Source organism: Emydura macquarii, unplaced genomic scaffold (assembly GCF_026122565.2).
Source record: "Emydura macquarii macquarii isolate MOO-44397 ecotype Brisbane River unplaced genomic scaffold, CSIRO-AGI_Emac_v2 contig_2676, whole genome shotgun sequence".
NCBI lineage: Eukaryota > Metazoa > Chordata > Testudines > Chelidae > Emydura > Emydura macquarii.
The window spans coordinates 6014841-6030899 of NW_027132813.1; the positions used below are offsets into that span (position 1 = coordinate 6014841).

Here is a 16059-nt window from a genome sequence, read left to right on the forward strand (position 1 = left end):
ATGTGGTGGAATCTCCATCCTTAGAGGTTTTTAATGCCCGGCTTGACAAAGCCCTGGTTGCGATGACTTAGTTGGGATTGGTCCTACTTTGAGCAGGAAGTTGGAATAGATGCCTCCTGAGGTCCCTTCCAACCCTAACCATCTATGAATCTCTGACACACGGCACTCTTTCTTTTCCTTCTCACTCACTACTTGTGTAAACTGGCCTAGCAGATTTCAATTTGTACTCTGCCATAAAGGGCCATCTTTCTCTTTTTGTTTGTTTTTAATTGCTAGACCACTGTATGGAGTAAAGCATTAAGTGATTGTTGCTGTAGCCCGATGAACCTGGCATCCATATGTTCAATGGAAGCTTCAAGCATACGCATCTGATATTTTTTGTAACTTTGCCTCAAAGACCCAGAAATGTTTACTCCTTTAAGTAAGCAATTCCTAAGGTTAAGCATTCAGACGGAAGATTTTATTACATTGCTGTGAATCACAGAATAGCATTTTATAGCTTAGGCAATCCTCAAACAATAAGATTCTCCTCTAGAAAAGTAAGATGACTTCAGTCACAGTGGTAAATAAGTCTTTCATTACATGCCATGTGTCAAAAATGTGTGTCTCTTCATCTCTGTAACAGCGCCTCTAACTTGGGCTACATCAGCTACTGATTTAGTTTTTGCAATATGTTCCAAATAGGTGATAGACAAATAGCTCACTGTAACTTAAAAAACATCAGTAAATGCTTGAAGTTGCCGTCATTCTTTGGGACTGTTACCAAGTGCCTGAATTGGCCACATTGAAAGTGCCACACACAGGACAGACTGCAAGAAATAGGGCAGACAATTCCCAAACCTGGTGGTTTATTCTATAATTAGATTCACCAAGCCAGTAACAAAAGAGCTTGTGCAGTATCACACTGGTTAACCAGAAGCCAAACACAGTCCCCTTTAGGCATCCCAGCCCTTGGCTCCCATCTAGGCAAACAGATGTAATATAGTGATAGGTTACTGAAAACCCTATTTATCATACTTAAAGTTCTACCATCCCAAAGGATCGGACACTTACCCTCAGGTCAACATTGTTTCAAATCTTACCTAAATGTCATGCTGTCAGGCAATCCTTAGTAAACTAACTAAAGATTTATTAATAAAAGAAGAGAGTTATTAAATGGTTAAGGAATCATATGCAAACAAGTGATTTTCAGTGTTCATAGATCAGGATCTTAGCAGTGATGTTAGATCTACTAGCTTGTAAAAGTCTTTCTGGAATCATCCCAAAAGGACAGAATTCAAATGCAGCTTAAATATAAAGTCTGATAGAGTCTTTCCATACATTTTCTAGGGTATTCCAAATAGTTACTTGGAAGATCTCAGTCCAATAGCTTAAACTTTCCCTGTTCAAAGTTCTGCAGACTGGAAATGCAAGAATCAGGCCTAAGGTTTCACTTTTATAGCTGAAGCAGGCTGTTAAGTGTTTTGAGCACATCATTGGACTGAGGATTTTTCTTTGTTGAACACAAACTGTCCCACCACTTTGAAGTTAACATTCTATTTACTATGCATACACAGGTAATCCAGTTACACTGATTAACATAAGGCGACTGCCAGTCATACATTATATCATGGATAGATAACAATATTACATATATTGTCTTCAGTTTATTTTCAACCCACCTCACATCTTTGATCTTAAGGTTGACTGAACGCAGTTGCATACATAATATAAAGGCAATTAAGACATGAAAGGGAATTAGCATCTACAAGCTAATTTGGTTACATGGTTAAACTTCTAACCATGCAGTGTACCTGGTAAAGACATTCTATGCTGACGGGAGAGAACTCTCCCTCCCATCGGCATAAAAAACCCACCTCCACAAGCTGCAGAAGCTATGTCAGCAAGAAAAGCTCTCCCACTGACAGCGCTGTGCACACGAGTGCTTATGTCGGTGTAATTTATGTCACTATGGGGTGGAATATTCACACACCTGAGTGACATAAATTTTGCCGACACAGGCTGTAATGTAGACATAGCCTAGTACACTTCGCATCTACCCTTAATTTCTATTACTGTACTACAAATGAATGGGTTAATGATTGCTGGTCTAGTGAATTGTCTTGATACAATTGTAATGACGCTAGCTAAATTGTTATGGGTCATACACAGGTTAGCTGGGTTGCCAGTGTCACAGGGGCTTAAATGTCTTTCAACACAAACTCAAATTTTTCAGGATAGGACTTTTTATATAGAAGATCCAGAAAATAAAGTGCAAGATTGCTGCTTTGCATGGAATCAACCACAATATGAGCATCTTGTCTAAACTTGACCAGAACACTATCTAAACAGTTCATATGTACTATTTTGCTATCAAAATAGGCTGTGAATTTAATCTGGAATACTATTCCTGATTTAGTCTCCATGTGAATGCTCTTATTCTGGAATTAAATATTTCAGAATAGCTATTCCAGTTAATTTCCTTGTGTACAAAAGATCTAAAAGGTACAAAGCTATGATAACACCATCTTTCCGAGTCAGTGTTTATTTCCAGATGGTACACCAGCAAAGAGAGTACAAAGTTTCCTATCTTCCACAAATCTGATGTACGCTGATTTAGCTCAGCTACAGACATGTCACTGGATTCATCAGGAAGCACAGTAATACATCTAGCTTTCTGTATGCATATCTGAGACCCCTTCCTCAGAGGCTTTGAAATTGCCCATATAAAGTCTTCCTCATCAGGGGTTGGAATGTAATTGGATACAAGATTAAAGTAGCTTTTGGCAAACGTAGACCATTCCAAAATCTCTGAGAAATCTCTAGATTAAAAAAGGGGTGCTTTTTTATCAAGTTGTTTTACAAACTCAATTGAAAATCCCACTTACCAATGTAGACACAGTTTAAGTGGAGTTTCATGCAAGTTAAACTAGCTCAATTGAGCTCACTGAGGGAAGTGATTATTCCCCTCTATTCGGCACTGGTGAGGCCGCATTTGGAATACTGTGCCCAGTTTTGGGCCCCCCAATACAAAAAGGATGTGGACAAGTTGGAGAGAGTCCAGGGGAGGGCAACAAAAATGATTAGGGGGCTGGAGCACAAGACTTATGAGGAAAGGCTGAGGGAACTAGGTTTGTTTAGTCTGCAAAGGAGAATGAGGGGGGGATTTGATAGCAGCCTTTAACTACCTGAAAGGGGGTTCCAGGGAGGATGGAGCTAGGCTGTTCTCAATGGTAGTAGATGACAGAACAAGGGGCAATGGCCTCAAAGTGCAGTGGGGGAGGTCTAGGTTGGACATTAGGAAAACGTTTTTCACTAGGAGGGTGGTGAAGCACTGGAATGGGTTACCTAGGGAGGTGGTGGAGTCTCCATCTTTAGAGGTTTTTAAGCTGCAACTTGACAAAGTCTTGGCTGGGATGATTTAGCTGAGGTTAGTCCTGCTTTGAACAGGGGGTTGGACTAGATGACCTCCTGAGGTCCCTTCCAACTCTAATATTCTATATGTCACAAACTTTTGCATCTCTTCATATTACATTTTACAGAACAAACTAATAATAGGAATTTTTTGTGATTAAAGGGCCACATTTTCTATTGTAGTACTTTTAAATGTGCATGTACATGTACGGATCAATTCTAAAAACGTCTTACCACTACTTATAAGAGGACTATCTTTCTCAGAAAACTTCTGATGCTTTCTGCAAATTACACAAAACACTTAATTTTCCTAACACACAACCCATGGACAGTTTTTCATGAATTCTGGAATGGGTGTGTTTCTGTGTCTCACATTCTTTAGCATATTCTTCTGTGCCATGTATTTTATACTTTCTTGACCAGTGTCTTCAGTATTATCCCATACTGATTTAGGTTGATGGGTTGGTTTCGGGTGTGTGTATGGGGTTTAACCAAAAAAAAACTCCAACAGGGTCAGTTGATGTGTTCCAGACATTTTTTAAGTCTTATTTTAATCAACCAAGTCTGCTTGTACATAATTTTAAAACATGTGTTTAAAATAGCGCACAAGTCGACTGATTTGCAAGTTAACTGCTGCTGCTGCCAGGGCCGGACAGTATAAATTTGCATTTCCGCACTGTTGCCAACTCATGCAATTTTATTGCAAGTCTTGCAATATATGGTGTTTATCATAAAACCCCAGCTGCGGCAATCAAGAGATTTCATGAGAATCTTAGCTTTTTTTCTTTTTTTTTTTTTTAAAGGAAGTTTTTAACCTTTGTGGTATGTAAAAATAATTTGAAAATCTGACCTGAATGCACCCTAAGGACTCAAAAACCAGAAGGCAAAAAACAAAGAACCAAACTTTAAAAAAAAAAAAAAATTCTCATGTTTATTCAACACTTGAGGTTGGCAATACAACATTTATAAGGATGTAAAAATGAGGCCTTCTTCTAGCTTAAAAATCAAATAAAATGTGTTTTGCAGAAGCAGCAACTAATCCTACTACAGCTCTTTTTACCATAGAGCTTATTTTAGCTGGGTTAGCATATTAAACTCTCTCTTTCTTAGGTGGCAGAAAAAAAATCACCTTTAAATTAGCTGAAGATGTGTTTGCAAGCTTTATTTACCCTCTTAAGGTGAAAAATTAAATTTGACTTTCTGGCAAAGAGAACTCTGACTCAATCTTTTCTGTCCCCAAGTTACCACAGAGGGCGGATCAAAGCACTAACAAACAATGCATTCAAAGTGAGCATTCTTCACAGTGCACTTCTCCCCCTGGATGTACACCCTTTTCTCAAAGCATTACATGTATGGCTGACATCAACTAGAACCAAACCTCTGACTGGCAGCTCTCTTCCCCTACAGCCGAAGCAGGTCTTTACTTCACTCCCATTCATCCCCTCCAGCCGCCCTCCCTTCTGACTGGCAGCTCAGTTTATCCTGATGACACTGAGCCTGTTCCTCTCCATTCATCCTTGCACGGTAGGAAGGAATCCTGACATCGCTTTTACTTGCACATTTAGCATTTTTACCTATCCCAAGCTCGTGGGCAAGAGGATTTTCCCAGCCCAGTGTGATCTGTGGTTGCAGCTGGGGTCTGCGAGCCAAGACTCCTGGGTTCTTCTCATGCAGCCTCTGACCCTAACTCACAGTGTGACCCCTGCGTGCCTCACTCTAGCCCCCTGAGCAATGGGGGTTGGGCTGCCCTGGGTGGGTGGGTGCAGCGCTGGGGCTGGTTCGTAAGCACCGAGTGGTGCTCGCTTATCACCACCAGGCGAGCGGCTCCACTTACTAACCTGACCAGGTCGGTCATGCAGGATCCCACGACCACCACCTCAGCCAGGCCGGCAGCTGCCATGGCCCGAGAGGCGCAGGCAGGCCCAGGGGACGCTGCGCTCTTGGGCTCAGCGGCTGGGGCTGGGGCTCTGCACTGTGAACTTTGACCCCGGCAGCCGGGGCAGCGGGCGGGTGACACTCTGGCACTGGCAGGCGAGCCCGAGCCTGCCGGGTCCTTCGGCTGTGGCAAGCTCGGGGTTGCCCTTCTCAAATGCCTGATTTCAGTGTGTCGCCCCCCCGCTGTCTCGCTCCTCCATCCCCCCCCGCATGGACCACCCCTTCCACTCTCCCCTCTCCCCTGTTGGCTGCAGCCCCCGCTACGGAGCGGGAGGGGGGGGGCATTCATCCAGGCATGTGTGGAAGTCACCTACACGGAGGTTGAAGCCCCCCGTTCTCGTTCTCCCGGTAACTGCGCGCCGGGCGGGAGCGTGCCCGCTTTCAGAGGGGGCGCGCCCGTAGGTGCGAGTGTGCCTGGGTCGTAAGGCGCGTGGCCTAGGCTGTTGCTAGGGCTTTTCCCGCTGTCCTGTAGTGACTGCAGGTACCTGGAGACAGCGCTGGGGAGGGGCCAGAGGGAGCAGCGCCCCCACTGGGCTGGGCTGGCGGGATGCAGGGGGGGAGGGGTAGGTAATGGGTGTATTTCCTCCCAGGTCTCTCTCGTTCTGGGGGCAGGCGGGGTGCAGATATGGAGGAGGGGCTGCCCCGCGCAGCGCGGGGGGTCCTGCTATAGGTTATGCTCCTCCCCCACCCAACTTGGGTGCAGCAAGGGTCCCAACATATTGGATGCCCCTCCCCACCGTTGGCGCAAAGGATCCTGGAATAAGGCCTCTCCCCACTGCAGTGGTGCCAGGGATCCAACTGTGGTGTATGTTTGCTACTGGACTGTGCATTGGTTCCTGGTGTAATCTCAGATATTGCCTGTGGTGACAACAGTCCGCAGTATGCAATGCACCATCCTGATCCCAGCTTCCCATGGTGATGAAGAGTCTCCATATTCAATGCTCCAGCTTGAAGAAATGCCTGGTCCTATTGATGTTGTTAATTATTTTTAATTAATTATTAATTAATTATTAATAGCACCTAGGAGAGCCAGACGTTTACCAGAACTCCACTGTGCTAGGTGCTGTACAAACACCGAGTGAAAAGATAGTGCCTGCCTCAAAGAGTTTACACCGTAACAAGCAGTTTTGCTCGAAGCACTGCTGTTAGATTGTTGTGTTGCCCTTGTGTAAGTGACAGGTCCCAGCATCCATCCTGATAAGAAAACAGATCACTGCTAATGTGCTCTATTAAAATGGGAGTTTGTGATACATCGTCTTGATCCAAGTGGCTTTGTCTATGATCAGGATGGAGCATTGACTGTTGAGGACCTTTCATCTCTACTGTCCCCACTCCTATGTTAAAGTTAAGGGCATCGGCACCCTGCCCCATTTTATATCATTTAATGTCATCTTCAGGCTTCCCAACAGATCATCAATACAACTCTTATTTGGGAAACCCTGGTGTAGTGGTTTTTTTTCCTGCAGATCTTGTAAAAAAAAGTGGTGAGAGGTAATGTAGTGGACTGTACCATATTGCTTATCAGAAGACCCCCATTGTGGGACAATGTGAACTTTAAAATGTGTGTTATAAAAGACCCTTGGAATGAAGGACACAACCACAAAGAGCAAAGGAAAGTTAGGTGGAAATTATAGAATCATGGATGAGATGAAAAAGATCTTTAAGTCATTTCAAATCCATTCCCCTTGCCAGTGTAGAATTGTTACCTCCAGTATATTCTTTGGTGCTTTCATATGGATTAATTTATGTAATATCATATAATTATAGAATATCCATAATGCTGCCACCCAGGTTGAAGGGAAGGGCATATCCTATATTAGGATCCCTCATGCTGTTGAGGCAGTTCCTACCCATAATTTTCTCAGATCTAGTGTATCATTGTTAAGAATAAAAAGCATATATTAGTTTTACCTGTTTTACTAGTAATAGATTATTAAAATTGAAAGGACTAAAACAAATTAATTTGCATTTCTTCATTTATGCTTTTTGATTACTTTTCAAGTATTTTGTTTTAGGTAGTGAAACTTGATTGGTCACTTTTGCTATCTGGTCACTTTCATTTCACCTAAGTTAACTCAATACTTTTGTGTTTTGTTTCCAGTACTGCAGAAGAAGGTTTAAATTGTGGAAAAACATTTCAGTGTGAATTAGAATTTAAAAAATTTCTGACAAATTGTAAACATATTTTGTAAAGCCTTTGTTTACAAAACCTGAATGTTTTTTATAAACTTAGTTGATAATATCTTTTTAAGCATTGTGTGATGTTGATAAAGAGTGCAATAACCCGCTTGTGTAGAATGGAAATAAATATGGGTCTAAACTAAATGATGTACTGTACCTCATAATCAGAGATAGATGAGGAGAATGAATAGGAGCTGTTTGCACTTTATTGTGACAATATCCCTGTGTTTTGTGACTCAGATAAAGGGCCTGATCCTGATTGTCATTGTGGAGGGCTTGTAAGTTCAGCTTCAAATGACCAAAGATTATGTTGAATCAGAAAAAAATTACCCATATAATACAAAGTCAAAACTGAACTCTCTTTCTTTTTTATACAGAAAGGGTCACCCCCCTCACATTGTACAGGAAATGGGTGAAAACTATTATTTTTCTCAACATTTACTCTGGGTGTTCCTATGTGTCTTTCAAAGAGACTGTGGGGACATAGCCATGATAATCCATCCATACTGAGCAGAAAACAATCACAGATATTTGTTTCTGTGCCTTCTGGAAATGCCATGAACAATAACATATTGGCAACCTTACACTTTTCAGTTGAGATACTAATGTACTTGTCTCTTGGTTGTCATAAAGTGCTAGGCCTTTGCTTTAAATATAATGTTTTTAAAAGTGCTAATGTAGGCTCTGTTTCTTGAAGATTTATATTTTAATGTTAATTACTTTCATAAGAGCTAAATTTTTAAATCAGATGCTTCACACTGGTACCAATTACAGGGAATTATCAATTTGTAAGAATTAGCTATTAGTCGCCTACTAATGTTTGCAAATGGGATTTGATTCAAATTGGCAAATGTTAAAAGAAGAGAAAAACATGATACTGTGAAGTTTTCTACTGCAGGGAATTATTTGCTCTCTTATAGAACACTTGATAATAGCCACAATCCATATACAGCATTATTGTTGTCTTTGTCTTGTTCTCTGAAACAAACTGGAAGAAAGATATCATAATGACAGCAGTCACAAGGAGCAGGGTTGATAAGAGAAGGAAAAAGAGCAAAAGTGAAAGTGGAGAAAAGGGTTCAAATCCCCCAGATCTCAGGCTTGTTCTGTGTGCATTTGGTTTCTGGAGATGCTTTTGTATATGTGAACTCTATTGGGTTATAGATAGAGGATGTGAGATCTTGTCCAGAGTAACTGAAGTCTATATTGCAGTAAGAAAGTAAATACAGCCTCAGTTGATATTTTTTCAAACATATAAAAAGCTATGGTCTAGAGTCACAATGCAGAATTTGGGTTCCAGTCCCAGCTGTGCCAGTGACTCTATTGCATGATCTTGAGTAAATAATTCAGGATTAAATTTTCAAAAGCACCTAAATGGCCTAGACACCTAAGTACCATTGACTTTCAATTGGACCTAGACACCCAAGTCACATAGGCTCTTCTGAAAATCGTACCCTTACGTCTGTGTGCTTCAGTTTCCACATCTTTAAAATGGGAATAGTGATACCTTTGTAAAAGTGCAATGAAATCTTTGGATGAAGAGTATTATATTAGTCATTACTAATAAGTAAATCTAATATGTTCAGTGAAGTCTTTACAATTAGGTATTTAGTGAAGAAAAGGAATTGCAAAAGGGATGCCAGTCCTGGTTGTACCAGCTGTAGTGAAATTAATCTAGTTTCTGACCTTTGTTCTCATTAGAAATTACATGGGAAGATACCTATAGGGATCTAAATCCAGTTCCATTGAAGTTAATAAAAAAAATTCCCATTGACTTCAATGGGGCCAGGATTTGTCACATATGGAATTTTAATTTGCAAGGGCTATAATAATTGCTATGTTCCTAGGTGTCAGGCTAGTCCATTTCAGTTGATTTTGTTTACTGATAGGGATTGGATCTCCAGTAAAAGTAGAGAACCAATAAAAGGTTCCATTATTTTGTTCAGATTCATTGAGTAGCCTTCCTGATCTGACCACTCTTGAGTTAGGGGGAGAGAACTGCCTTATTATACTCTGCTCATTTCCCTTACCTATAAACCTGTATGTACTTCAGTCTGTTTATAATTATGGAACGTTCCTGAATATTTGAGTTCATCACTGTGTTAGATTAACAGTTATTTAACACATCAAATTTACAGCTTTAAAAAAAACAAAACAAACCAAAAAAACTTTGGGACCCAGTGCTTCCTTTGAGTTACTTACATTCCATGCGAATTTGCACCAGGTAATTTCTTGTTTTTTCCAATGCAGAGCTCAGTACAGTAGGAAAGAAGGATAAGTTAAAATGTCTCCTGAAGTTGCCTTGAACAGAATTTCACCAGCACTCTCTTCTTTCATTTCCAATGTGGTCAGAAATGGAAAAGTAGGATTGGATTCTACTAACTGTTTAAGAATTACAGACCTGAAATCAGGGTAAGTATTTGAATAATTTATCTGAGAAGAGGCCATATGTCTTTATTTAGAGTGCTGATTTTACTGTGTCTATATGTATTTTAATTAATCCGGGGCAGAGAGATCAACTAGATTTCTTTTGTCCTCCATTACCATTCTCTAGTATTTGTGATTTTATCTGTTGTGCTATTGGCAGTAGCTTTCTTGCTAAAACATTTTCATCTTGATAATACTATCCTTAAGCAGTAAACCCAGAGTTGTGAAGATTTTGTCATTTGCTTGCTTTCTCACTCTAAGCCAAATATTGAATGCTCTCAGTTAAGATAAACTTGAATAGCCTTGCTTCTGGTCATGAACATGACACCTCCATGCTGTAAGGGAGGAAGAAAAGTTCTTCCTTCCTCCAGTCTGATTTCTCTCAAGAGATCAATAAGATACATTCATAATATGTGCCAATTATCATCAGGGCCATCCATTTGCATAGGGTTTACTAAATTACTATATTCACATCTGATTTTAATTTTTATTATTATGAATACTTGGGAAACTCTAGAGGTGTGCATGGTACTTTACTGAGATAGTAAAGATGCAATCTCTGCCTCACGAGTTTACAACGAGGTTAAACATGATCTGACATGACAATTGACATTAGGCGAGGGGGAGGAAGGGAGAGGTTGACACAAAACCAAATGATGAGGTGACTTGACTTTGCAAGATACATTATATGTGCAATGTGATATTAAGATGTATTTTTTCTGGCTGATTTTTTTCAAATGTATTTTTTCTAAAAGGAAAATTATTTTTTTCATTCTTTATTTCTCTAAATGTTTTTTGGAAGAGTTTATTCTTTTAGGGAAGATTTTTTTTATATTGTATAGTTATGCACAGGAATCTAGGACTCAACAGAAGCAGCCCCAAATAGGGCCTACGTTCCCCTGCATGATGAATTAGTTTAGGTTCTGCCATATACCAAGGCTGGTGCTTAAGTCCCAATATTTTCTTGTTTCAGGGCTCAGCTATGTTTTGATACTTGCTGATTCTCATATTGAAGCTTGTATGTGGTCTCTTGCTGAAACTGAATTGGATTAATCCAAGTTTCTGTGTTTACTTGAACACTGTATATTAGCCCTATGTTTTCCATGCTACCAGGTTTTTCCAAATCAACATGATTTAATAGCTATTGCATTAGGTCTTTAGGGATGTTAATTACCCCTAATAATTCCTCTTGCCCTCAAGTGTGTTAGCTGCAAGTGCTTTTAATATATGTAAACCTTGTGGGCTTTCAGAAAGGTTGCTGATTTTGTTATTGTTTACTTATGGAGCATAATAATATGTTATCAGCACTGTGAATTTGCAAGGCAATTTAGAAATGTGGAACAGACAAATTCCTTGTGAGTTCCTTATGATCTAACTCCATTAGATATAATTGGATACAAGTACAAGTACAAAATGGCCTGGAGGCATCCTGAGTGATGAAAGTTTGAAGACTTTGTAGAAGTAGAGGGATTTGAAGGAGGAGAGGGAGAACATTTAGTGCTTAGGGGAAATGGGAAGCTGTTCCAAGTGTAGGTGGTGACATGAACAAAAGGAGCCATTAGGAGGGAGGTCTAAGCACAAATAGAAGGAAAATAAGAGAAGAGCTATAGATTGGGAAGAAGACACTGCTTTTGCTCCTATTCAAGTCAGTCACAGAACTCCCATTTTGTGATTTCAGTGATGCTGGACCAGGTCTAAAGTTAAAGTAAGTATTGAGGTTGAGGAAGAGGCATTTGGCCCTATTGCTTGAATGTTTGGAAATGACTAACTTTAAACAGAAATTTATGAAGTCTCTGTGGAGTAAACATTTCTAGTTTTCCTGTAAATGTTGTAATTTCAAAAATCAAAAGTTAAATTTTAAAAAAGAGAGATCATAACTTTGTGGGAATATAAACAAAGCTGTGAACACATGATATCTGTCAAAGCACTGCATGGTTTTGTTTATTACAGGGCACACTGGAATTTGTAATAATAATAAAAATAACCCCTATCCACTGCACAGATTGACAATATTAAATTAACATTAAAACATGCAACAGAAAAAAACCCCTCTAGAATAACTTCTATGGCCCTGAAATTATGACAAGTAACTATTTCAGTGGCTATGAACATAGATAATAGAAGTTTGCAGGTACCCCTTCCACAGTGTTTCAGGAATCTGCTTCGGTGAGCAGATTGTTTATCTAAAATCTGTAGATTGCACATGACCAAAATGTGAATGAATTCTTATCTTTTTACCAGCCATGCAGTTCTTATGTTATTTCTTTTTATAAATTAGGATTAACAATGTTCTATATTGAGTCATAGTGGTAGAGTTTTGAATGCTTGAAGCATTTACAGGACATTGAATATTTTTATTGCATGTTATGGAGGTAGCTATAAAACTAACTGAGATTTTCATCAGCATTTTGGGACTATGGGTTTGATCCCCTTTCTAGTCAAGTCAGTGGAAAAATTCCTGTTGACTTGAAAGATGCAGGATCAAGCTCTAAGTTTCTATCATATCATTTCAATCAATTTTGAATTATAAATGATCAGCAAAATTTAAAAAGTGTTTTTTTTATCATTCTACTATTTGAAGTCAAGATGTGTTAGATGTTTTCAATAAATAACATATTTACCATTTACTTTTCCAAATTTACTGTCTAGATTCATGGTAGAGTTCAGGTTTCTCCATGTTTTGCAAACGCCAGTAAAGAACTGATATACAGTTAAGCAGTATGATGAGCAGATAAAGTATAATGGTATGTTAATTCATGCTCCTAGGGAGTGTAGGAGGAGAGTGTTATGATAGGGAAATCCCTAGAATTACCTAGGGAGGTGGTGAAATCTCCAGCCCTGGCTGAGATGATTTAGTTGGGGTTGACACTTCTTTGAGAAGGGGATTCAAGTAAAATTTTGTACTATCCTTGTCCTTGTGAAAAGTGCCATGGACTCCTCAGTGAACAAAAATAGGTCCTCGATACTATAACACATCTGAAAGATGTCACTTCTAACAGCATCAATTGTGGTGTTAAAAAGACCTTATCAGGCATCTCTAGTTTATTAGTAAAAGCCCTACTCTTCAAAAAGTGTTTGAATGGATCAACACACTTCGCACTTTGATAGGTTATCAGTTTGTTACTGACCCAAAGAAGAGTGCCTTCTGGTGCTTAAACACCACATCCTGCAGCACTGAGTTCTTTGGCTGTTTTTCTTTCAAGTGCTGACTCTTCCTAGCCTTGCTGTGTTTTAAAGGTCGAACAATAGAACAGTGAGGTATGGCTGAAGGCATTTTTCACTTCATTCAATACTTCTATACAGCAGAGAATGTGAATGGGGAAAGTCGGTTATCAAACAAATTGATGTAGAAATGGAAAATGGTCTTCCATATGAAAACCTCTCTTTGAAGCCTTATGTGTTCTACGACCTAGTTATTTAAGAGGCTGCTGTCTTTCCTATCTCATATTACAACAATTGAGGCTTCTGGCCTCAAGAATTTGTGTTTCTGAGGTTAATGGAAGGACATTCTCAGTAGAATGCCTTTGCCTGTGGAACTTTTTTCCCTTCACTGTCCATCAGAGCCCACACTTGGTGAGCTTTAGCTCATACTACAAAGATTTTTTATTTAGTCAGTATTATTATTTTTATTTGTATTGGTTAGTTGGAGATCTTGGGCCAGGCAGAGTTTTAAGAGCAGAACTGTTTGGGCTAGGTTCAAGCTCTATATGATTTTCTTACAGACACTTAATCATATAAATTAGATATGGATGCTAGACATATACACTCTATTCTGTATTTTCTGTGATGTAATTCAGTGGAAAATTCTCCTCTTATGATATGTTGGTAGTAATCTATTTTGGTATTTTGATGTTTCTACCTGTCCAGATCTCTCATTCATTTCTGGATCTCTGAGATTAGTCTTTCTTTCAGAAACTCCTAAATATGAATGTACATACAGCAGTTGTAAAACACAATGAAGTACTTTCTGGAGTAGATGCTGGCAACATGCAAGTTCTGTACAGAGATTTAATAGGATGTTCATGAATTAGTTTATTGCCCTGATTCCTGACCGACAACGTTACTTTGTTCTCTGTGTTTAGCAAACAGACTGTGAGGTTTTGATACTTCCTTTTTCATATGGGTGTTTCCCTTTTTTATATAAATGTACATTTGCATTTTAAAATTTTTCATGAAATCATTTGGGATGTGCTGTGAAATATTGAAACAATGATTCCCTTATTGTAATAGTTTTCTCCTTAATCCTTTAATCTCATGGCATTGTTTCATTTGAAGTGAAAGGTTCTTCTTCAGGTACTGGAGAAAAATTGCATTCCATCATTCACATTAATTTTTTTAAATATGTGTTTGATTGGTTTAGGATAAAGTCTGACAGGCTGGGTGGCTTTTGTTGATGGACAGATATTATGAAAAATTGTTGGTTTTTGTCTTTTTTTTGTTTTGTTTTGTTTTAAAAAGTTTTCCATACTCTAAGTAAAATGAGTGTAACTGGGAGAACTTGATAGCTGATGGGATTAATAATGGGATATAGAATATTTTGCTGCTGAACAGACTACACCACAAGCTGTTGCTATCAGCTTCTTGTGTAAAGTAAGTTGATGGAGTTTAACTCCAGTTTCTAATGGATGTGTGTCCATGTTACCAAAAAACCACTTTTACATACAGTTGGTTGCTTTGTTGGCAGTCTCAGTAGTTAAACCAAGAATTTCATGGGCTCAGATGTTGAAACCTCTTTTATGGGGAAGTGTTGGAAACCTTGCACTGCCTCTGTTTCTGTTGCACCTGTTCTGAAGAGTTAGAGTCCAGTCTCTAGGGCAGTTATTCTTGCACTTTCACTTTTAGAACTAAAAGAAGGGGGGAAATGTCTGATCAGAAGGGGTAATTTCAGCATGGTGCATACAGCTGCTAATGGCTTTGCAGTAAATGGAGTAGGTAGATGAAAATATAAGTGTTTGTAATATTTCAAAAGAAAATTAGAGCACCAAAATGAATTATGGTTAGCAACTGCCATTGCTGTGTTAGCCTGGGATCTGTGGTTTAACAGCTGCATGAAATACCATTTACTTTTCTCTTTCTCAAGCTTAATTCACCTTAAACATTGTCTGGCATGGTTATATGTTAATATCTTTAGGTTGGTAAAGTGAGAGATTTCCTCCTATTTGACCTCAAAAATGCTGAATATTGTTTCAGCCAGATGTACACTTCAGTAACAATGAGAGGAAGCTATTTGTGGGAGTGCCAATTGGTGTGTTGTAGTCTGGTTAAAGATATTTTGAGATGATATAGCCCTAAATCTACCTGCTAAATGCACTTCTTCCCAATTTGTTATAGAGAGAACACTTTTTATTTATTTATTTTAGGTGTCCATGCCTTGTTGACCCAATGCACCCTTTTTGAAAACCAGAGCTTTTATTAATGTACTAGAGGTTCCTGCCAGGGGCTGCTTACTATCAAGACTGCCTTCCTTTTTCCCTGCATAGGGCAGCACTATGTAGAAAAAGTTCCTGTTATACAAGGCTTCCTTTCTCAGTGTAAGCTTATCAAGGATAGACTAGGAAAAACATAATACAGTAGTCAAAGCTTGGTGCAATTAAATACCTGATGTGGACAAGTGGCATTTAATTATTTATTTTAATAATACAATTAAATATTTGCTGGACAAATTCTAGACGTGGTCAGTGCACCCAAGTTTTTTAACTGATTAGTATATCTGACCAGACGCTGAAAATGAAACCTGGTCTTCTGCCTCAATTTCCTTGTCAACAGTGCTGGGTGGAAAAGAAATGGATTTGCTTACATGGACAGCTGTTTTCTAAATTCCTTCTCCACCTCTTCTCAGTCCATCATATTCCGTGATGTACTTGGCTAAATTATGCCGTTTCCTGCAACTCAGATATGGGATTAAATGGCTGGTTTATGGCATTTTACAATGAAACTGAGTCAGAGGAGGCTGGCTCTTATTTTTAGTCTCAGATCAGACACATTAGTCAGTAGATGCATTTAGGAGTTTTAAGTGCAGGTGAGATGAGATCAGCAGCTGACCTGAAGGACTGACATTCCTGAGTATGAACTGGATGCATAAGCAGGAGGGAATCTCAAGTACAAGTAGAGTGGTTATTTTTA

The 16059-nt window shown here is 39.1% G+C and overlaps 2 protein-coding genes across 6 annotated transcripts in view; one reads left to right on the plus strand and one right to left on the minus strand.

Annotated features, from left to right (window-relative positions):
* The window catches only part of RBKS (ribokinase), a 108866-nt gene extending 103493 nt beyond the window's left edge, over nucleotides 1-5373 (minus strand). For all 4 annotated transcript variants that reach the window (XM_067564792.1, XM_067564789.1, XM_067564788.1 and 1 more), the window contains exon 1: nucleotides 5232-5373. In XM_067564792.1, the coding sequence (XP_067420893.1) occupies nucleotides 5232-5293 (62 nt within the window). In that variant the 5' untranslated portion in view covers nucleotides 5294-5373. The remainder of the gene's footprint in view (nucleotides 1-5231) is intronic.
* A 301-nt stretch (nucleotides 5374-5674) lies between these two features.
* BABAM2 (BRISC and BRCA1 A complex member 2) overlaps nucleotides 5675-16059 on the plus strand; it is a 309803-nt gene continuing 299418 nt past the window's right edge. For both annotated transcript variants that reach the window (XM_067564795.1, XM_067564796.1), the window contains exons 1-2: nucleotides 5675-5809; nucleotides 9760-9921. In XM_067564795.1, the coding sequence (XP_067420896.1) occupies nucleotides 9794-9921 (128 nt within the window). In that variant the 5' untranslated portion in view covers nucleotides 5675-5809; nucleotides 9760-9793. The remainder of the gene's footprint in view (nucleotides 5810-9759; nucleotides 9922-16059) is intronic.